At 41.3% G+C, this 24,669-nt stretch overlaps 1 protein-coding gene across 1 annotated transcript in view; it reads left to right on the top strand.

Annotated features, from left to right (window-relative positions):
• The window catches only part of pdgfc (platelet derived growth factor c), a 79,982-nt gene extending 56,292 nt beyond the window's left edge, over positions 1 to 23,690 (top strand). The window contains exons 3-7 of the mRNA XM_030787984.1: positions 12,261 to 12,441; positions 18,130 to 18,135; positions 22,023 to 22,227; positions 22,873 to 23,093; positions 23,577 to 23,690. Coding sequence (XP_030643844.1) covers positions 12,261 to 12,441; positions 18,130 to 18,135; positions 22,023 to 22,227; positions 22,873 to 23,093; positions 23,577 to 23,690 — 727 coding nt within the window. The remainder of the gene's footprint in view (positions 1 to 12,260; positions 12,442 to 18,129; positions 18,136 to 22,022; positions 22,228 to 22,872; positions 23,094 to 23,576) is intronic.
• The last annotated feature ends 979 nt before the right edge of the window (positions 23,691 to 24,669 follow it).

A 24,669-nucleotide genomic window follows, 5' to 3' on the forward strand; every position in this document is an offset into this window, starting at 1 on the left:
TCAACTTATGATGCATGAAAAGCATGGATGGTGATTCCTTGGTTGTGGAGTGTTGTGATACATCAGCAAGAATGCATCAAGTCGGTGTTGAATGGAAGCAGTACCCATGGATCGCTTCAGGGAATGCTTGAATGTTTGCAAAACACATTCTGCAAGACCATTTGTGGCCGGAAGGAATGGTGCAGAGCGTAGCAACTGAGTAACCCTCTCAATACCTGTATGGTTTTGGAAGCCCTGGTGGAACTCATGAGGTGCACTTCTGGCCATTTGGAGTGGGCGTCCATGACCACCATGAACATATGGCCTTGGAAAGGACAGGCAAAATCAACATGGATCCTCTGCCATAGAGTTCCGGGCCATGTCTAGGGGTAAAGTGGTGATGGACCAGGTGCTTTCTGTGCGAGTTCACAGGATTGGCAGGTCTTTGCCACTTGCTCGAGTTGGGCATTGATTCCTGGCCACCACATGTAACTACGGGTGACAGCGTTCATTCTGTTGTAACAGAATAACAGTCCTTTTGTTGTGATGGTGAGGTATTTACGGGATTGTTCTTCTACAGGCATTTGCAGGCATGAGTGAGATAAGTCCAGTTTAATGAAATGCTGTCCCCCTGAGAGCGATGCGAATAAATCCTCAATTTGTGTAACTGGATAACTGTCCACACACAATACAGGGTTGATTGTCACTTTAAAGTCTCCACAAATCCTGACATCCCCATTCTTTTTAACAACTGGCACTATGGGCGTAGCCCAGTCACTGAACTTGACGCGAGAGATGATACCCTCTTCACTCAGTCGGTCGATCTCAGCTTCCACTTTTGGCCCTAGCGTGTAGGGAACGACTCATGCCTGGCAAAACCGCGGTTGGTGATGTGGTTTCAGAGCTATGGCAGCTTCAGTGCCTTTCAGTGTGCCCACCTCCTTTTTGAAGACTTCATTGTGCCTCTGTAGCGTCCCCTCCAGCGTCTCCTCAGGAACCATCTTAATTTCACGTCAGTCAATCTGTATTTTCTGCAGCCATTCTCGACCAAAAAGTGGTGCCGACATCCCTTTGATCACATACAGTGGTAGCTTAGTCTCTGTAAAAATGAACAAACAGAGGGCTATGTCAAACCCCTTCTGGTGAAATCATCTCACCTGTGTAGGTCTTTAATATGATATCGGTTTGCCACAAGGGTAAGTGGCACATTTGGTCATACAATTCTTTGGAAATTAGAGAAGCTGCAGCGCCCTTGTTTAATTCCATTTCAATTCTCTTCCCTTCAGTTTTTGGCTTAACACAAATGTGTGACAGATTTCCCTTTTCAGCCACCATATTTAGTGTTAGCTCTATGTCTGTTGCACTACTGTCACTACTGGACACTTCCCTTGCTTCCATGCAGTGCACCCTGTTCTTCTTTCAGAACACTTTTGGCTTCACTGTCTTTTCGTTATTTACAGTCTCCCTGCTTCTGCACACTCTTGATATATTGCCTTTCTTACCACAATTGTGGCACTTTTGTTCCCTATAATAACATTCTGCCTTGTTATGATTCATTTTTACACAGCACATACACTTGCTGCGTTGCTGACTATTCATTAACAGTGCATTTATTTTTAGCACGTTACTCAGCTGGTGTGATTCTCTTGCTACCGTCTCCATTGACACGGCAATTTCAGCAGCCTTCTGGAAAGTTCGTGCCATCTCAGTTAACAATCTTTTCTGTATTGCCTCCACATTTAGTCCGCATACCAGCCTGTCCCTCAGTGCATCCTGCAAGTGCACACCAAATTCGCAGTGTTCTGGTAGCTGTTTAATGACGGCTATGTATTGTTCTACTGATTCTCCCTCTTGTTGATTTCATTTATGAAAACGGAATCTTTCAGCAACAACAATCGGTTTCGGAGAAAAAAGTGCTTGCAAAACATCCACAATCTCTTTGCATGTCTTTCCCCCTGGCTTGTCAGTAGCTATGGGGCTACGTAAAGGTCCATAAGTAGCAGCACCCATTACACTGAGTAAAACGGCTACCTTTTCTCAATCCCATTTGCATCTACGAAATGCTCAAACCTTTCCACGTAGGTTGTCCACTGTTCCGCTGACTCGTCAAATGCATCTACATGCCCGATGTATCCGGCCATTTGTTCTTGTTAGCAGTTGTCCTCTTTTGCGAAGCTGTGCTCAATAGCGTCCGTTTGCCAAGCTCCCCACCGCGCCGAAACTCGTTTTTCTTCCTCCACTCACAGTCAGTACCATGGCAGAAATATCGCAGGTCATCTAAAGTAATCCTCGTCGCCAAAATGTTATGTGGTGGGCTATCTTTAGATGACCATATAAAATAAATAACACTGACACACGTCTTAACGGTATGGGAAGTTCTCTTTTTACTGAAGAAAAACCAAGAAGGTACTGCGACACTCACTAAGACTGTAGCACAGTGTTACAGTTAGATTACTCTATTAATTTTAGTAGTTTAATTATGAAGTATTAAACACCAAAACTGATGGTTAATAATTTAATAAAACTGATTTATATGAGACCAATTTGATAATCCTAGTGCACCTACATCTTTTGGTGCCCCCGTGTTAGGACTGCTGTTGTACCTACAGTGTGTCTGTTGATTTAGTCGTGTGGCTGTGTGTATCTGTTGACTCAGACTTGTGGCTGTGTGTGTCTGTTGACTTAAAGAAGTGATTGTGTGTGTCTATTGATTTAGACTCGTGTCTCTGTATGTCTGCTGACTTAAAGTTGTGGCTGTGTGCAACTGCTCACACAGACTAGTGGCTGTGTGTTTCTGTTCGGGTGTTGTGTGTACCCCAGAGGTTGAGTATCAGTTCCATCTATCTATGATCTGCTATACATCTGCATCAGCTGAGTCCAGACTCAACACCACACAGACCACCTGTCGCATGCATTGGGGGCACACCCTGTCTGTCAGCCAACAAAAGGCAAAAGGATGACACAGTTGTTACTCTGTCAGTCAAGACAGTGAAATTTGGATGTCATGCATTTTATCTAAATTGTTAGGAAAATAACAGGAGCACGTGCCTTTCAGTAAATCATTTGCCCCAAAGACCAGTTACATGGAGAGGACATTGTATTATCTGAAAAGAGCCTCAGATTTATGTTTATTTCATGGCCTATGCCCTTCAGATCAGGTATTTTACACTTCCACCCTGTTTGGAAAGCAAGGCCAGGTTGTGTTTAAAGCACTTCACATTTTTAATGAATCATCTGCCAACTGTGTCACTTGGCTGTGGGGGAGTGGGAGGGGGTCATGAGAAGACTCATATTTACTGAAAAGAATCTTAAAACTAGTGACATAAAAGAGCTAGAAATTTGTGTCATTTTTTGCATTCTGCTGGTCGTAGAAAGTCTTAGGACTGAACACTTTACAAATTAAACTTATGCTGTGTTAAGGACACTTGGCAGGAAGCTTTGTCAAGCGGTTCCAACAGCAAAACCTCAGTGTAACTGAACGCTATACATTTCATATTTAGTGTAACTAGCACTGTTTACACTAATGAATCATTACAAAAATCATTCATAATGACCTTTTCATAACCAATACACAGACTATTAATGATTTATGATTTAATTTCTCAGATTTTTCTCCTATGTCATTGCCTCCTACAAACTCAGAAACACTGCAGATGCAGATAACTGGCCTAATTTAATTGGAAAAGCTTTTAATTTGTACGGTCAGGTGTAATGTATTGTGTCTTAGTTTCCAAGACATGTCTATCATAAAATTTTCATATCAGTGTGTCCATGGAGTTTAGTTTAGCCAGTGTAATAACTTGCATATGAGACAAATATTCTAAAGGAATATTCTTGGGAAAGATATGCATTTTTTATTTTAATATCATCCTTGCTTACGCAAATTAGACATGGCTTTTGGCAACAGCCTTAAGCCTGTAACAGCTCTGGCACTGTTCAAAGCCTCACAGTATTCTTGCTTATGGTTTGGTTAGAGTGGTAGTTCTGAGAATTGACTGTACCCCGATGGCACTGGTATTGGTCTTTACATGTCCATGTTTCTGTAAGTGCGTGTTAGGTGTGTAGTTTGCACAGTGTCTGTGGTGTGCACCATGGAGTCTGGGATTTGAGTGTGTGTACATGTGTGTGTTTGTGTGTCTGTGTTGTGTCATAACATAACTTTGGGCAATAGTATGAGAATTCTTTCTAAGTTTGAGTATACCAGCAGTAGAGCCGTAAGATGGGGAGAGTCTGAGACACATTTTGATTGAGACACAGCTCAAACTCTCACTGTTTGAGCTGTGGTGGGCTGATCACAGTAGATGCTTTTAGAGGTCAGGGCACTCTTGGTTCAGGAAGATTATTACCATGGAGAGAAAGACAGTCTGCATGTATGTATATGTGTGCCTTTGTGTCATGTTGACCAAGAAGTTATGTAGATTATCTAGAAAGTGTATATTGTAGGTGTGCACAGTAGGTATTTGTGGTGTGTATTCTCATACACAGGGAAATAAATTATTTATATGACACCCCATTTCCATCAACCCTAAATGGTTTTATTCACAAACTGCTTGGTATGAATGGGTCAAACCACTAAATTCTTGTATGCAAATACTCTCTTTTAGACGCAGTATAAAGTACACTAAATTGGCAGCAAATCTGCTTGTTGAGAAGCACACTACACCCGAAGGCCTGTGCACCACTGATCTGGCATCCTGACCTGCTGGTGGGAGTCCCTACTGCAGTGGCAGGAAGATGATCTGACTGTTCACCTGCACACACTGCCTACAGTATCTGTGTGGGTTAGACTCGCTGCATCTGACAGCATCTGACGAAAGGTTTTACAGCAGGAAGAAAAATACAAAAGGTTTAAATAGTGATCCTGCTTACAATGACTGAAGAAAAAAAATGTTTTCAAGGCCTGATGTTACCAAACACAGGACAGCTCCAACCCACGAGAGCACTGACTGTAAACTTCAGAGCTTCACACTCAAGGAAGTAAGCTGTGGCTAACCACAGAGAAAGCTGTTAATGCAATGGCTCACAACAACTAGGATCCATTGCAGATATCCCAGCTGTAAACATGATATGTTAATAAACGGTCAGATCTTTGTTACTAGCAAGATTACTATTAATTGGTGTAACTTGTAGGGGTTGCCAGGCCCATAGCCCATACTACCCATAATTCCCTGCTTGACCTCACAGGTAATCTGAACCCATCTTCTCAGCTTTCACTGTAATGGTATTGGATACAGCAGTGAAACCAGTCATCTGCAGTCATTGTCAGCTGGTGGGGATGGATCACTGACAGGTGATTGGGATGGATAACTGTCAGCTGATGGGGATAGATCACTTTATATATATATATATATATATGATCAATTAAAAACTTGCTGGTCAACATGTCCAGTAATGCTCATACAAAACGTAGCTATAACAAAGGCTAGGCTATCCCTAAACAGGAGATTTGTGTTTTGACAGCTAAAACAGCCTAGACAAGGAGAGAGTGACATTCCGATGTTTTGTCCCAGAATGTGACACTGCACATTTATCTGTCAAGTTAGGTAATAATGTTGTGAGAATGATTTGAACGATGATTAGTTATTGACAACAGTGAGAGGATTTGATGGAAAGAACAGTGAAGAGCAAGTTAATTCAGTCACCACCATGCTCTTCTCCGAGTTCTTACCTGGACTTTTCAGATTCCAGATTCTCTACCTTAACATCTTTTGTTTTTCTGTAGAATCAAGGAGGCACCATACCACATGACATATGTTAACAGTCCCCAATCCTTACAGTGAATTACAGTCTAAATGACAAACTCTGATGAGGCATGCTACCGTTAGACGACGCATGAGCCTGGAGGCTTTAATGACCGGGTCTTGGGGAGGTCATCACAAGTCATCAGAGGATTTGTGCCTAAACAAAAATAGTTATTCATTACCAGTTTCTCATTCACATTAATTTTCCTTTTTCCTTTTCCTCTTTTTTCCTCTCTCATCACCATTCTGTTGCTCTTTCTCCGTTTCCTCCCACACATGTGTTCTAGGTTGTCTCATCTTTTCTTTCTCAAATTTTATCAGTAAATGCTTTTTCTGCCATAGTCCCCAGTGTAGCTGCTCTGATCAAATGCTCTGCAAATATTCACTGTTCACGTGCGCGCGCACACAAATGCACACACCCACATGCACACACAAGCCTTTATTCATATCCCAGACTTCCCATTGACTCACATTATCCTGTAACTAAAGAATACTAACCTATCTCCAACCCCAGTAGGTGATTTGTTGTTTTTTAACAGGGTGTGGCCCAATGGTCACTGACACTACTCTATAGAGTATATAGGGAGATGGCAGGTTAACAAGGGAGATGCATTTTTGTCATTTTGCTAACAAGGGGGATGGCATCCCCCCTCATCCCCCTACAAATCATACACTGCCTTACCCCGACCCTAACCCTAAACCTGACGCTAACCTTAACCAAAGATATGTTTTGACTCTTTTTGTTTTATCAGTAATAATAATGTAGTTAAGAAAACATTGTTCTCGTGGTGGGGACCAGCATTTCGGTCCGCACAAGGCAATTTTGTCAGATTACGCTATCTTACTGAGGACTTTTGGTCCCCAGAAAGTTACAAATACATGGTACACACACACACACACACACTCACACTTACACACTGCATAAATGCTTTGGATCACAGTTAGCCCCACTAGAGGGGATAGAGGGGATGATTGTTTTTAATCGTGTTTATAACGTCCATCCTACATGTGAAATCCTGTGTGTGTGAGGTTGTATGTCGAGGATCCAGTGAAACAGACTGTGGGGACGTTTGGGGAGTTTTTACCGCACTTTTATGCATGATGTCTTTGGACTTCTGCAACTGCGTTACCCCCAAGAGAATCACCCTCAGTCGCAAGCTTCTTCTGTCTCTACAGTCTTCAGCAAATGGTGTCTTGCCAGCAAGTGTTCCAGCAGAGCTTCACAGATTGGATATAAAGGTTAATCATAGAAAAAGAAGCAGAAGAGGTGGAATATGCCGTAGACTTAAAAGTATGGGTCTCGCCGCAAGCTTCCCGCACTACCAACAGTCCCTCTCTCTAACATGCAGTCTTTCTGCAACAAAAATTTTGCTTGGGCAAAATTCAAACGTGAAGGGAAGGAAACCTGTCTTATTGCTTTCACCAAAACATGGCTCAGTGAATTCGACCGGGACGAGGAGCTGTCGATAAGTGAGTTTGGTAGCCCATTTCGACTGAACCGGTCACCGACGATCACCAACAAGCGATGTGGAGGGGATGTGTGCATCTACCTCAACCAGAGGTACTGTAACACTGTCGTGGTCCGGGAGAGGATATGTACTCCACAAATTGAACTGTTGATAATCTCTCTCTGCCCCTACTACTTGCCAGATATTTTTCACGATTGTTTACGTACATCCGCGAGCCAACGCATCTGCAGCTGCACAGCTGATTAGTGATGTAACACATAGACTAGACTCGATCTGCCCGGATGCTCCTAAATTTATCCTTGGTGATTTTAATCACTGCAAATTAAACAAATCCTTGAGTACGTGAGTTGTGGTATCACACAGAAGCACTCTATAATCAGCCTTTGTTACAGTTCAGTGGGTGGCACTTACAAATCTTTGCCCATGCTTTCCTTTGGTGTGTCCTAACACAATAGTGTGTATCTTATGCCTATGTACAACCCTTATTGAAACTGGTAATTGGATGAAAGACTGTATTGGTGTCAGTACATCTGCCAGGATTGGGGAATTTGGCCGCCCTGCTGGCCACTCTGTGTATTGTTATGCCTTGTGCTTTTGTTTGTTTTGGTTTTGCCATGTGCTTCTGTTTGTCCCTGTTATTCCTGTCCCCGCCCCCCCACCTGATCCCTATTATTACCTGGTTTGTTTCCTCCAATAGTCTGTCTCTACTGTTAATTGTTCTGTGCATTTAAGTCCTGTGTTTGTGCCTGTTCCTTGTCAGATTGTGACCTTTAGTTCTTTCTGCCAGTCTGTGTGGTTTGCCTTCTGTGAGTTGTAAGTTTTAAGTTTGACCGTGTTTACCTGGACCTGTTTTTTGCCTAACGTTTTGGATTTGGTTGCCCTGTGGATCTCTAGCTTTGACCTTGTTTGTACCCTCTTTTTGACCACTCTTTTGCCTAATGATTTGGATTTGGTTGCCCTCTGGATTTTTAGATTAGACCTTGGACTGGACACTGTTTTGAGATTGCAGCCAGATTTTTTTGAATAAAGAATTTAAACCTAATTCTACCCAGTGGGTCTGCGACTGGGTCTTGGTCTGCCAAAACCTCACAATTGGAGTGTTTGGGTATTGTGGTGTCGCCCTGGTGTGTCGGTAAAACACCTCTGGAGTCAGAATGCTATTTACCAGGTTTACTTGAAGGATCTAGGCAGCACAGTAATGCACTGAGTTTAACTGTCACGAACAATAGAGATGCAATATTGTGGTCTAAAGGAAAGAAAATAAATCATAATAACATGAATGCTTACTATGTACAGGTATACAATAAATAAAGACACTAAGAAACAGTATAGTTTGGTCGTCACAATATGACTGTACTGCAAGTCTATAGGCGCTTTCGGACCGAACAGTTCTAGGGTCTCATTTGATAAGAACTACCCCCTGGGGAGCTTCCCTAGAACTACGTTCTAGGGCTTTTTTTCTGTTTGCATTTGCACCGCCAGTAGGAATGCTGAAGTGACGTAAGCCGGCAGACGGTATAGCAGCTAAGAGCTGTTGTTTACGAATAACCAGGATAGCTGCACATTTAAGTACAAATTTCATGACTTTTAAGACCTTTTAAATACCTCCAAAAGGGAAAAAAATACCATTACTGCGGCAAAAGAAATCAACAAACCAGACTACAGTATGCACAATTAATGAGTTTTATTGAATTTGAATAACAGAAATATTGCGTGCACATTAGATAACATATAACTGCGTTCTCATTAACGAAAAAAAAACTATATGGCAATAGATCCAGTCCAATGAAAAAAAATGCCCCCCTGCATTTATGCATTTACCACCGCAGTAGCAGTGAATGACTCGAAGGGCATAGTACATTTCAGGTGCTAGCATAGCGCTTGTGCCTGACGTTTGCTTGCAGCATCGTGTTTTGTTTTTTTTTTCCTTTTTCCCCCGCCGCAGCCCTCACATCGTAAGCTGGATAAACACATTCTTATTTTAGGTTAAAATGCGGATCAGAGCCACCCAAGCGGACACATAAGCACCTACCGAAGCGGAGTGTACGCTACCTCTTCAATGTACAACTATACATTGGACATTGCAGAAGTGGTCATTGCTGGGGGATATAAAATACCGGTAAAATAAAATATAAAAACCATATCTCCCCTCCTACAATTCCAAGCATTTTAAGACATTTTTAGACATGTATATCAAAAACTAAATGTAATACATTCTAAGACTTTATATTTTGCACGGATCTTTAAAAATGGCGGTTGCAATCATCGTATACCTGCGTTTGGACCAATGGCTGGACACCTACGTCACAAGGTTCCTATTGCACTGCAAAAGTACCTACCCTGAAGTAGGAGCTAAAAAAGCCCCTCAAAATGGCATTCTAAGAACTATGATCATTCTATGTTCCTGCGGTGCGAACACGCGAAAAAGGGGGTACTTTCTCCAACAGTTCTAAGAACTATGGAAAAGTTCCTCCAGTGCAAAAGCGTCCATTTTAACTGTCAGTAACAAATGAGCAGCGCTACCGCTCTACTGCACGAAATAAACAACTTTGTATTTCTAACCCAATCCTCTTATTAACGTTTCACATGATAAAGGAGGTAGACAATCACCAAACCGATTTAACATTTCAATGTACATCATTAAACAAAATACACTTGGAGTTGCGTCTCCACGTGGATAAATACAAACAAACTAGCGGCTAACATCAACAAGGTCATAGCCATATGGAATATTTCATCTAAGAAATGAAAACAACTTACAGGTCATCAGTGACACACAATCTTGCACTCGACAGAAGGTAAATTGGAATTCAAACAGCACAAATCGCGAAGCTTGATAATCTTGTAAAGCAGCCACTAAACTTGTAATGAGTGGACTCCCAACTAAGTCAGCTACTTACAAAATGCACACACGACACAGTTCCAAGCGCATGTGCACACGGCGATCTGCTACAACCCTTGGTCTTTCTAATAACCCTCCTTCAGGCGCCTCGAGCGTGTGGAGAGAACTGTGAAGTGTTGGTCAGAGGACAGTGGCTCCTCTCTTGAAGCATGCTTTAATTGTACAGATTGGCAATGTTTTTATGATGCTTGTGATGACATTAATGAACTATCTGACATGGTTTTGACATATGTTACAGTCTGCATTGACTCAGTCATCCCAACTAAAAAGGTTGTTATTTATCTAAATAACAAAACCCTGGGTAACAAAAGAGTTGAAATCAGTTATTAATAAAAAGAAACAGACATATTTTACTGGTGATCCTCCGGAGAAAACGGTTGCTCCAGAGAAGTGTGAAATGAAAGAAGGAAGGCTAAAATGAAGTATAGGGAAAAGACAGAAATGCAATACAGCAGTGGCAACCTTAGAGCAGCCTGGCAAGGGATTAAAACAATGGCCTCCATGAACCAATGTGTAAAAGAGACAAAACAAGCCATCAGTGTAAATGGGGTTCATGATTCTGATTTGCCGAACATTTTTAATACTTTTTTCTCTCGCTTTGAAAGAGTTCTCTGAAAATGTTTCTGTGCTTAAGTGGTCTCTTGTACCTCAGAATGATATTGTGATCACTCAGGAACGTGTCACAAACTTATGGTCCTGATGCCATCAGTTGGCGCACTTTGCGCTATTGTGCTGACCAGCCTAGTGAGGTCTTCACTAAACTCTTCCAGTTGTGTGCTGAACTTGGCCAGATACCTACAATCTGGAAAGCATCCAGTCTAATACCCATATCCAAATCAAAAAATGCTGAGGAACTAAGTGAATTTAGACCTGTTGCCCTAACATCCCTTGTCATAAAAAAATTTGAGATTTTAAAAGATATTGTTGTTTCCCACATTAATGGCAAACTAGACCCCTTACAGTTTGCTCACCAAGCTGGTAAAGGTGTGGAGCATGCAAAACTCTTCATCCTCGATAGAGTGCATAAGCACCTTGAGACACCCAAATCTCAAGTGAGACTTATATTTGCTGATTTTTCTTCAGCCTTTAACAAGATGCAGCCCCATATTTTGATTGAAAGACTTGCTTCTCATTTTTAGATTTTTTTTAACAGTCAGAACACAGCAAGTTCTGGTGAATGGACGTATGTCCAGCACCAAAGTCTCAAATACATGCTCACCCCAGGGTTGTGTCGTGTCCCCCTTACTTTTTATTATGTATACAGACAGCTGCAGGACTTCCTAAGAGGGCAGCTGTCTTGTGAAATTCACCGACAACACTTCTTCAGGGCCAGATCAGAGTCAGATGACGGTTGTGCCCTACCTGCCTTAGTTAAATGGTGTGATCATAACCTCCTTGATCTTAATATATCAAAAACTAAGGAAGTAATAATTGATTTCCAGCAGAACACTGACAAACCAAAGGATAGTGTTATACACGGCGAGGATGTCCAAACTGTCGACACATACAAGTATCTAGGAACAGTATTCGACTCTCAGCTTAGAAAGCAAAAAGAATTATCAGCCAGTCTGACCATGTTCTGTCCAGTGAATTCACTGTAATGCCCTCAGGCCGGTGTTATAATGTACCCCTAAGGAGAACAAACCGCTGCTCCAAGTCTTTTATTCCCTCTGCTATTAGGCTACTGAATGCCGACAATAGTCATTTTAAATGAAGGTGACATCCTATCTACCTGTCATTTATTTATTTATATTATTTATTATATGAATTATAACATATTTTATTTTATCCGCTGCTGCTCATTGTTCCCTGTAATGACCCATGTATGTTGATCTCTTGCCTCTGATATATAACTGCCTGTCTGTGAGTATTGAAGTTGTGTGTATGGTATGGTATGATATGGTATGATATGGTACAGTATGGTATACTATAGATTGGGTAAGCTGCAAATGAATTGCCCCTCTTGGAACCAATAAAGTTGTCTGAATCTGAATCTGAATCTGAACAGAACATCCAAATATGCCATCACACTGATCACTATGTTCCCCATATTAAATGCTGCCAACCCACCCAGATAATGTGCTTTAGCAGCAGGAATGCAAAGTTCCGCTGTCTAATCAAGCCCTAACTGTCTTATTGTACCCTCTTCTCTTGGCCTGTTGTTACCAGATATGACTATGTGGAGATAGAGGAGCCCATTGGTGGAATGGTGTTGGGTCGCTGGTGTGGATCACAGGCCGTGCCTGGACCCCAGCTCTCCAAAGGAAATCAGATCCGGATTCGCTTCACGTCCGACGAGTACTTCCCCTCTAACCCAGGATTCTGCATACACTATTCTCTGTTCCTGCAGGTAAGACCATATAAAAGATCAGATTTTGGATTTTCACCTTCATTTTAATCAAACTTCCTGATGATATATAATAATGGGTAATCTACTGAGCACAGCAGGAGTGGAAAAAGAAAAAGGAGAAGTACTCTTGTTAAAAAGAGGACTTTAAGTACTCTAAGCATCCCTCTTGAAAAATACTTGAGTAACAGTTAAATAGTCACTCATTTACAATTTACAAAAACGGTTGTCAGTTTAACTCTAGAATACTTTTTTTTTTTTTTAGCAAGAGTACTTCTACTTTTACTCTTTCCACCCCTGGAGCACAGTAATAACCAACAGTGTGTATCTGCACCTCAACACTGTTTGTGGTTAAATTAAATCTCTTCCTTACTTTATCACCTTACATATAACATTTTTGTTTACATTACAAACAAAGGTTGTGACTGCACTGTAAAAAAGGATTTGGGGTTTTAGTCAGGTGGACTCGCGCAATCAAGCTGAGTGAACACATTGCACATTTCAACAAAATAAGATGAGTGACAACAACTCCAACTTGAAAAAAGACTTAAACTCATATTAATTTGTTCAGTGAACTTCAGAACATAGGTCAACCTCTGCATTTTGTGTTACACACATACGCCCGCAATGTGACGTCATTGCCACAGGCTCTGTGTTGCGCACTCTGAAATCCAAACTAAACATGAAATATGCATCAATAGTTGTGGTGACAGGCTGTCTGAGACAGAGACTAGACGATTAATTCACATTGCCAACTGATGAACTGGTTAGACTAAATTTAAATGTACTTGCTTGATAACGATGATTGAACATACTGTAACAGAGTGCTGTTGCTGTTACTTCCTGGTTTGTGCAGCGCATGCTGGGAGTGGAATTTTGTTGTGCAGTAATGTTTGTTAAAGAGTTCTTCTTGCTTAAGAAGATTACTGTTCTGTTATGTGTTTCATGTGTGTGCTTGTAATCTGTAGTTTATCTACTCAGGGAATGACTTAAAAGTGTGATACCGTTTGGAAGTTGACTAGTGCACATGGGTATGTCTCAGTGGTGTCAGTATTATAAGTCTTGAACATTAATTGCTGTGTGTTTGAGGCAATGCAATGCGACGCAATGACATGTGAAAGGCTCCGAACAAATAAGACTTGGTGAACTTCATTAGTACTAAATTTGTGTTTCTGATTTTGTCACAATATGTCATGTACTCACCCAGTGTAAACACATACATCTGCACACATATGCACTACATGCAAACACCCATACCTACCCACCATATCTCTGCCTTGCTGTTTCTCTTGCCTTATCAGAGTAAAGTTGTATTAAAGACTCCTCTCCTTATGTCTTTAGCCTCACTTAGTTGTTCTCTCTGTCTCTTTATGTCCACTTTAACTATCCCATCATTCAATGCCGTCTTCTTTTCTCATCGTTCTATTCGAACACACACGCACACATGCACACACGCACACACACACAGGTAGAGAGAGAGAAAGAGCATACCCTGCACCTTTTTTTTTCTTACCAACATAATGCATTGAAATGAAAAATAAAGTAATTACTGTGGAAGGTTGTGCTTGAGCCTGTCACCCAGTTGTGGGATAAGCCCTTTCTGTGGGCAAACACTTATTTCCCCCTCATCAATCCCTAACAGCCTTCAGCTACATTAAATAATGCTCCTGCCTGCCAGGTTCCTCAGAGCACAGAAAGGCAAGCCAACAATGCCTGATTAACAGCTCAGCTGCATGGGGAACCTTGACTCACTGAGATTACTAAAGGTCAGTCAGATAGGGCTCTCTTCAGTCAGTCAAAGCTGTGTCCAGTCAGACAGAGCTGTATTCAGTCAGTCAAAGCTGTGTTCATTCAGTGACAGAGCTGTATTCAGTCAGTTAAAGCTGTGTTCAGTCAGTCAGAGCTGTGTTCAGTCATGAATGTAATAAATAATAACCGTACTTGTGTTTTTCTTTCAATCACACACACGTGTGTGTGTGTGTGTTCTATTTATTTAATGTGTGTGCAGTGTGTGTTTATGGAGGGAAAGGGGAGAACCAGGCATTTTGCTTATTTCTCTGGCAGAGAGATGAAATTAGAGAAGGAAGGGCTGACTGATGGCTGTCTGCTTTTACACCCAGTCAAGAGCAGGCAGAGAGATCAGCCTATTCAAAGAAAGAAAGAAAGTGGTTTAAATGCTTCAGAACTAGCAGGTCCTACCTTTTGAAGAACTGACTGGTGCAAATTGTGATGTCCAGTTGTGACAACATTATAACATTCGTGTCATAACGTTATCATTATAACATTAAAATTATAACAGTAACATTATAGCATTAACAATATAACATTAACATTATAACGGCAATATTATAGCATTAACATGATAACAATAACATTATAGCATTATCATTACAACATTAACATGATAACAGTAACATTATAACATTATCTGCTATAACTATTGTACTGTGGTGTGGAGTGGATAGTGCAGTATTTCCTGAAAACTCTGCTTTTGTAAACATTAGGTTGTTGTCCAGTTCATTGTGATGGGAATATTCTGGAGATGTGTGCAGTAAGAGTCTGGCCGCATTTCTCTGTGGTTAACCTCTGGTTTTGGAGTTCAAGGAGGGCCATGACTTAAACAAGAAGCCATCACCCATACAGCATGACTTTCACCAAGAGAGAGAGTGAAGAGCAAGGCCTGGGGTTCAACTGGAATTCAGTGGAGGAGGTTTTGGAAAATGAAAAGAGGTGGTTTAACTGCCACTGTGCAGAGGGTAGAGAATCAGAGGTGTGGCTGGGATACAGGATACAAAGTTTCAAGTGGCTTAAGAGGGGTAGGCACAAAGTTCTGGGGTGTCACAAGCATACAAGACTTAAAAGATAGCAAGAAAAAATTCTGCATGGGGCAATAATTAAATAACAAATAAAATGCAATAATTCATCTGACTAAATTGAAACTCATTTACCTTAAGAGTGATACAACAAATATTTCAAGGCTGAATGCACTATTGCTACATACTGTAATCTTTTTGAGGACTAAAAAAAAGACTCTCAAGAAAACAAAGTGAGTAAAGTGAAGTGAAAATAGCACTTAAAACTTGAGAAACTGAAACACTTAAACATAAGTAACTGAAATGGGTCTGTGAATGATTAAATAATTAAGTAATTACGTTAAGGTGATTACAACTAGAATTTTGGACCAATACTTTCAGACATAAGAACAGGCATTTTGAAAAATAAATTAGGCTTACACCTGACATTAAGCCTTTTAAAATAAAATTCACTTGAAAAAAATAAATAGAGCCATTCTTGTTCATGAATTATGTATATATATAGTTTATAGTTATGTATAAGCATAGTTTGGCATGGACCACAGGCACTGCACCTCCCTTCTCCAACTAAAGTCTGGGAAATGGAAGATGTTCCTTAAAGAAGATCAACCTTAGAGCCCAGTCCCAGAAACTCCTTCAGAGAGCTCAGAGTGTTGACATGTTCTGTGTTGACATGCTTCCATTCTGTCACAAATCGCCAATCATGATGCGATCTAGTTGCAGAGTTTAATAGGATGATCCAAAAACATTAACATTTCTGAAAACCAGGTCAATCAGAGGCAAAGACAATATCAAAGGGAATCCAAGAGACGATGTCCAAACAAGCAGGAAAGAGAATCAAAAAAACAGGATAGTCAAAAGTATAACACGGCTCAGTAATGCTTCCAGAAGAGAACACAAGATTTCGCAAACACCAAGGAGAAAACAGAGACTTAAATACACAGAACTAAATGAGCTAACCAGAAACAGGTGGGCAAGAGACAATAAAACAAACCAGGAAGTAACACACACATACACAAAACTACTATCAAAATAAAAGTCCATTAGAATTCTGGGGAAGGGGAGTGTTGGCTTGTGACACATTCTTTTCATTGTTGTCTACAGAAATCTTGCATCAAATGCATCAGTAAGGTGTCTTGTACATCAAAATATTTGTATGACAGAAATATGTCAAATTCAACTCTATGAAATCAGAAAAGCAAACTTTTTCCAACTCAAAATGGAGGCAACCACCTCACTCCTGGTGGGATCACTCAAATCCTATGGGAGTGGAAGAGAAGAAAATGTAAAATTGAAGCATTGCTTCATATGGAAATCTGTGCTTTTTACATAGATAGCAAAACTGTGTTATGTTTTGACACAGACACTTGTTACTGGATAAAAAATGGACACAGGAGCACAGAAAAAGTTCAATAGAAACAAAGCATTTACCTAAATTTCAACTACAGGTGTTCATAGCAATACTAAGCAAACCCACATTGTCATAATATTGTCATAACCAGAGCTACAGCAACACAATCCAAACACTGGTTTCAAACTATGGCATATTTCCTCTGCCTTGCATGATAATTTAATGTACATTAACAAAAGGTATGTTAAATTGCCATAATTATTTATTGTATTTGGCTGTGATGTAGACTGGCTCAAAACCCTGCCTCACCTTAACGGGATTATTTGGAGATTATTTGGGCAGGAGGTTACACTAAAACACAGTAAAGGACACAGACTTAGGCTCCATGTCTGGCTTAGGTCTGCCACATCTAAAAGTCACAGGTGCTCACTCTATGAAACAGGCCGGTCTTTAGAAGGACAGCGGCATGTGGGTGTAATTGTCTGTGAAATGTTTTATTGACACACATTAAGTGCTTTAACAACACTTTGGCACCAACTATATGGCACAATGAGCCTAAACATTGTTGCTGAACGTGTGCATCCCTAATGGCCACATTCTACCCTTTTCCAGATGGATAAATCCAGCAGGATAATGCACCATGTCACAAAGCATGTGGCTGGAAAATCTGCAGGAACTGTATGATGCTGTCAAGTCAGCATATGTGATGGATTAGACAAAAGGGAAGTCATTTATTAATAGCCAATCACTGTACAACAAGACGGAAGGAGGGCAGGTGATTGGATGATTGTGAGAGAGAAGAGAAAATGACGAAGAAGTGAAGACTCAGGCTGTGTCCGAAATGGCATACTAGTGTACTGCATACTGCATACTAGCCCAGTATATACTGTGTACTGCACACTACTCCACACACTAGTATACAGTATGGTACGCAGTTATGAAAACTTTCCTGTAGTGTACTGCACGTTTGCTATCGGTTGGGCTATCTGCTCTGTTAAAATCGAACAACACACGACTACCACCAATATCTATCAAAAGTAGCCCTATAAGAAAGCGTATGAAGACTTATTACGCCAAAATATCCTACTGATACATTTATATTCGGAACGGCAGCTGGAGTTGAAGTTGAAGCCGCTTCTGTTGTTGTCCGCCATGTTTTTTAAATTTTTTGACAGTTGGAAATCACCGCGTTGCTTCATGGGATGCAGCTCACCCGACGAAGTGAGCTCCGGTTGTATACTGCAAATTTTCGCCAGAGTAGTACATCATCCGGGTAACTGTCCTGTACTGCAAAATTTTTATGTTTCACGAACTGCATACTACTTACTACTTTAACGTCAAGATCAGTATGCAAGTAGTATGTAGTATGCCATTTCGGACACGGCCTCAGTTTGTGTGAATGGTTCAGCGTTTTGGCTTAAGAGAGTTGAGAGAACAGTGTCGTTTCTTAAGTTTTTGAGTAAGCGCGCTGGAGTCGAAATAACTTAGTGGATAGATGAACGGGAGATACAGACGGTGCGTTTCGAGCAGAGAGTGGAGACGGGATCGGCCACGTTTGGGCGCTACTCTATATTAGGTTTCCGCTGCTACTTCGGGACCCAAGTCAGCACCTCCCTGCCAATCAAAGACGCCTTGGCGGCCTCTGCGACTTACGAGGAAAGCTCAGGTGACATTTAGACTGAGACCGACAGTCATTTGATTGAATGTTAAGCAAACTCTTGGAGAAGGAATGGCGTACGTTTAATAGTCATAACGCAGTTTGGACAACTCGTTGTTTTAAAGGACTGCTGTTTTTTGTTTGCCACATGGAGCGTGACGTCCCGACTCACACAGTATTGAGGTTTGAAGGTTGATCCGAGTTATTGTACACAACCTTTCAATCTGTATGGAGGGTTGACGAACGTGCACTGGAATAGCAGGGCTAGCTTTGAATTGTTTGTTTAACAATCGTTTGCATACTGGGAAACAGGGTTATTGATGTCCGAGATAAGTTGAAGTTTAAAGGGGAAATGTTCACTTGGGAGACGAAACAAACATGCAGACATTTCTGACGTACAAGTATTTGGGTGTGTAATGAACTTTTTGTTGTTGTTGTTCTATTTTCAACCAATTGAACATTCCAGGGTTTTTCTTTGTGCGTGTGTTTGCTTATTTTCATGAATGAAGTTGTGATTTGTGATCTTGAGTTAAGTTGAAACTGGACCTTTATTTTTTTTTTTTTTAAATATTCTTTTTGGTACGTTTTCAACAACCTGGTGTTGAGGCCACATAGAAACTTACGTTTATGGTTGAAAATCGGGGAATTATAACTATTGGTGTAAATAAATTGAATACTGTATTACAATAGAAGAGTGAGTTTGCTATTTTAATAGTAAGAGAGACAGACCAACCTCTCTGGAGTAGGGGCGTCTCCCTCTGACTGCAAGGTGTTTTAGCAAGGGGAGTACTGGGTGAGTTACATACACACACACACCACCTTTTGCACTTGACCCAGACTACACACTTCAGGTTAACACCGTGACTCAGTCAAATCCTGGAGCCCCAGCTATTCCACCCATCCCATTTGGCAGGGCAGAGCACGAGGCGAATTGGTGTGGGGGGGCTGGGAAACAGATCCTTTTGCACTCCATCCATCTAGAGAGTTTAGGTATTTGTTACCCCTATTAGGCAGATGTAGTCCTGTCTGTTACACATAGATCTGAATCTGTGAGGAATTTTTCCACCACCTTGTTGAATCCATGGTGTAAAGGATTTAATCTGCCCTAGAGGCAAAAGGGGATCTTACCTGATACTAGATAGTTGTGCATAGTTAAGGGGCCACTGAGTGTAGACTAAGTAAATATAATGTTTTGTTGACTATGAAAATTACACTTGCATAAAAAATTTGGATGTTCTTAAAAGCACTAGGCCTAGATGTTCTGGTTTCAAGTTTTACTGTTTTAGTTGTTGGTCAGATATATAGGTTGTGTTTTTTGGCTCTGAGTTTGCTGACTGTTTTTACATTGTTAAGAAATCTTACAGCTTTGTGCCTTTTGCTGTAAATTCAAAGCTGTGATAATTCTTAAGGTGACCTTACAGTGCATTAGAGCAGTATCATGTCAGAAAGTCCATTGTCTATTTATTGCTGTTTTTAAAACAGTATAACTGATGTACACAAACCCATTTCTCTTTGGTGCTTTATATTTGTATGTTCAACACTCTAAACCATCTCATCATAATTTAGTTCATAGATTTGGTGTAACTCTGCAGTAGCAGACCAAGCAGACTTCACTACTGCATCACATGTCATGACTAGTCCTATAAACACACCCTTGAAAGCACTATCTGTTGCAGTAAAACACTCTTAGGGTTCCCCACTTTAAATCCCTTATAAAACTATTGTGGCCTACTACTCAAACTCCCTAGGCCAGCCTTTGAAGACAGCATGAAGCTGTCATCATTCATCACAGCAGAGAGGATCTCAACATGCAATTTTGTTGAGTTTACCCCTGTCAAAAATCCTCTGTGATCCCCCCCCCCCTCTTTTATGTATGAAAGCCCTTCAGAAAAGTTCTGTCATCTCTAGACCCAAGTGGACTCACCAGTTGCGTTTCATCTGCCTCGACTGGAGCACTTGGCTCCAGTTTCACAAAGGAACACCTCACAAAACCACGAACTGACAGAGCGAATGTTCACAAGCTGTTCATTGTTTCCATTCCACACCAGAAAACTCTAAACCAGGAGCAGGGGCTGAATGTGGAGTGTCTAGTTAAATGAACAAAATTGTTTATAGATCAGTCTGCTTGCAGCATCACAAATGAATATACACACACACACACACAGGGCACAAAAAGCAGTTGACAGTAGTGGAGAATAAGATGAAAACCAATGACAATGTGATGAAGGGCAGCGCCATGCAGACAACGCTGTGAGGCTAGTGCATGAATCAAAAACACAAACAACACAAACATAAAAATCCAGAACCTCATTTACTCACAGGACTCCAGCCTGTCGCTATACATCTAGCGAGGGACTTTTGCAGAGATTTTCTTCATCTAGTGTCTGTGACATTATGGAGATGTCAAGGGGTAGGTCTCCTAATGAGAAGGTTTTACATGAGCCAAGTCACGGGTTCAATCTCTGATCAGAGAGCTCTGAACCCACTGCTCATTTAGATGTGCTTACATAACCACACGCTGTTAGTTTGCACTAATGTGTTTCTGTGGTGCCCGCCGCTCTGAAGCAGAGGAGACTTGGGAGCTCTCACTGCTTTACTTCAGCTCCTTACACAGCCTTTCATTTTTGTGAGAGAACATGAAAAGTCTCACCTTGCCTCACCAAACTTTGTAGGATGGAAAACAAACATGTCTTCAGTATGACTGAACCATTAACAGTTTGTACTGCATGCCTATTGATTATCAGTAGAAAAGGAAAAACAGAAGGACATTGGCACTTTTTACCCTTAATAACTATACATCAAACAATTTCCATGTACATTTTTATGTTCCTACTAGCTATCCCACATGTTGATGGGAGATTATGGGTGTTGATGTGAGCTGCTGGCCTGAGTCGGCATGTTGATGGGAGATCATGGGTGTGAGCTACTGGCCTTAGTAGGCATGTTGATGGGAGATCATGGGTGTAGATGTGAGCTGCTGGCCTTAGTAGGTATGTTGGTGGTTCACACAGGCAGGCCCAGAGGCCAGAAACAAGTTGAAAATATTTTAGTATCATATATAGTATCATATATGTATGATCATATATGTTTAGTATCAGTTATAGTACCATATATGAGAATTATAGTATCGTACAGTATATTAGGGGCCTGATAGCACAGGTGTAAGAGTGTGACCAGTGAACTGAGGGAACAGTTTCTGTTACTTTGTTTGGGCCTATAAGTAGTTAGGATGTGTGCCGTAGAACTGTCCAACTATGATGGTCCTTTTCTATGATTAATCAGTTCCACTTTTCATGTTTTATTTTAAACACTGTCTTCAAATATGTTAAGCTCTATCAAACAAACTGCTGGAGTGTTGATCAAGCCCTGCTCTTATAGACTACAGATTGGTTTTTAAAGATTAGAGTGAGTAGAGTACTCTTGACCTGAATAAATGTGTGTAATAGATCAGAGAAGTAAAGTAAATATTGTGCCGGGGGCATTTTATCATCCGAACATTTTTTTTCACAGTAAATCACTATGATTTTAGTCAAGAAGGATTATTTTATCTATATTCTGTGTTTCAAACCTTGTGGTTTGCTGCTATTGTTGTTGTTGTTGTTGTTGTTTTTATTGATTCTAGGTCTCTATTTAAAATGCTCCATTCATTGACACTTGTATCATGTTTTAGTGATCTCCTGTCATGTGGAGAATCCATGGTGACCCTTATCTTCCTTTTTTCATTCCAAATAATATTTCTTTGTTTTCTGCATGTCTTCCGAAGTCTGCGGAGCCAGAGGTCCCTCCGGTGTTGCCCCACACCCTACAGAGTATAGAGGAGCTGAATGAGGCAGTGGCAGGGTTCAGCACAGTGGAGGAGCTGATGAAGTATCTGGAGCCAGAGCGCTGGCAGCTGGATATGGAGAACCTGTATAAACCCACCTGGCACACACTGGGAAAATCCTTCTTCCAGACCAAAAAAGGCAAAGGTAAAACAAGCTCCAACTTCAATTCTGATATGAAAGGTTTTGAATGATTCATGTTTTAAAATAATCAAATCAATATTTTTGGTGGTACTGTCTGTTTATATCAATAGCAAAACAGTCAGATTTCTCAGAGAAGCATCAATTAAAGATTTCCCAAACATTCAAAAGTCCAATTAGTCAGCACTAGTCCTAATGTATGTCTGGGAAATCTGCCCAAGATCTTAACACCAAGGCTTTTTTATACTTTGTTCGCAGTGCATTTTGTGGTGCACTTGTAATGCAATGTTTTGCTTAATAAATGTGCTACAAAAGTAAGAAAAATTGTTAACTTCTCAGACCCCCCATCCCAATGGCATGATTTCATCATTCTCTTGGGTATCTCAGTCCGCATCTCAAAGTACATCTGTTGATTCCACTTGTACAATGATCCAGTACCACTGGTGGTATCAATCCTTCCATGTAACTGCTTGCACTTTTTTTTTATACTTTTTCATTGTCCAAACTCCATTGTAGCCATTTGTCTGCCGAAATTTGTTGCTGCCGCATGTGTATGCGTGTGTGCATGCGTGTGTGTGTGCATATGTGTATGTGTCTGTGTGTGTGTTTCTGTGTCTGTGTGTTAATGTGAGTGTGTGTGTATGCATGTAGGAGTGGTGGATTTGAACTTGCTGCGTGAAGAGGTACGTCTCTACAGCTGCACATCCAGGAATTTCTCTGTGTCTCTGCGGGAGGAGCTGCAGAGGACAGATGCCATCTTTTGGCCCAGCTGTCTGCTGGTGAAACGCTGTGGTGGGAACTGTGCCTGCTGTGCCCACCGCTGCTATGACTGCCAATGTGTGCCAACCAAAGTCTGCAGAAAATACCACGAGGTACGAGGCAATGAAAAGCAAAAGCATTGTGCCCACAGCTCACCCACAAACCACTGTGATGCCTCAGATAGAGGAAACAGTATTTTGAGCTTATGGAAATTGGTGAAGGGTAGTCACTGCGTTCACTCTGCTTCTCTGTTTCCTTTCAATTCAGTTCAGTTTATCTGGAGGGATTATAATAAACAGTTTGTATTTGTGATATTTGAGTTCTCAGGCTTTCTGCTGGCTGTGGTCTGGCCTAAAGAGATGATGTGCTGAGAATGGCTTATGATGTGTGTGGACAATAACACAGAGCTGAGGAGACAGTAAACATAATCTATGCACTGTATATTCTGTACGGATGTGTTCAATGTCTCAGTTTTCATTTCTCTACCTCTCCTTTTCCCTTTCGCTCTCGCTCTCCCTCTCCCTCTCCCTCTCTCTCTCTCTCTCTCTCTCTCTCTCCCTCTCCCTCTGTCTCTCACTCTCTCTCTCTCCCTCTAGGTGCTCATGCTAAGGCACAGACCGGGCAGCCATGGACTGCAGAAAGCACTCACAGACGTTCCTCTGGAGCACCATGAGGAGTGTGGCTGTGTGTGCAGGGATGGTCTTGACTAATTGTTTTCATAACAAGAATGACTCAAACCCAGGGAAATGTATTGACTGGCCCCAGGGGACTTCAATAAACCCAGGGAGATTTTCCTGCTTCTCTCTCAGCCTGATTTAACCCAGGAGACATATTTATGCTGCCCCTGCAGACTGACCTGAAGCCAGGCAACAGGTTGTAAATAATGAGTTAAATGGACAAAAACCCAGGGTCAGGTATCTTTTTATCTAACATAAGTATTAAGCTCAGAACATTTTTGCTGGCTCTGCATATAACTGTAAACCAGTGAAGGAGTTCCCGTTTCCTCTGTGTGGGTCACTAACAGGAGAGACCTTTCCTCTCTCTCTGAATGCATGTGTGTGTGTGTGTGTGTGTGTGTGTGTGTGTGTGTGTGTGTGCGCGTGTGCGTGCGGGCGGGCATATGTGCATATGTGTGTTTGTGCATACGTGCCTGTGTGTGTGTGCGTGTTTGTGTGTGTGTGTGTGCATGCGTGTGTGTGTGTGTGGGCCTGTATATGCACCTGTGTGTCTGCATGTGTGCGTGCAATGTGTATGTGCAGTATATGTCTGTGTGTGTGTGCCTGTGTGTGTGTCTGTGCATGCATGTGTAAGAGAGAAAGACATGGAATAGCTATGATAAGTGCTCAAGCCTGGGTTTTTTATATTAGTTCTTTTTTTTTTTTTTTTTTTGCTGGTATTTATGATAGAACTCTGTAAAAACACAACGCTTTTCACTCACAGGCCTGTCTGGGCACCACAGTTGCATGTCATCATTTAATTTGTGCACACAGTTACACGCTACAGATGGATTTACCATGGCCTTGTAGAAAAGCAAACAGGAAAAGACAAGCCGTTTAAACTGGTTTTTTTCCCCCGGAGAATTGCATTTCACAGGTTCTCCACTGTGTGTCTGGTGAGGCAGATCAGTTCTTTCACAGCATTCACAGAACTATAGGGTGAATGGCAATAGGCTAAAGCAGAGAAAATATT

The sequence above is a fragment of the Chanos chanos genome, chromosome 1 (assembly GCF_902362185.1).
Source record: "Chanos chanos chromosome 1, fChaCha1.1, whole genome shotgun sequence".
In the NCBI taxonomy this organism is placed as follows: Eukaryota; Metazoa; Chordata; class Actinopteri; order Gonorynchiformes; family Chanidae; genus Chanos; species Chanos chanos.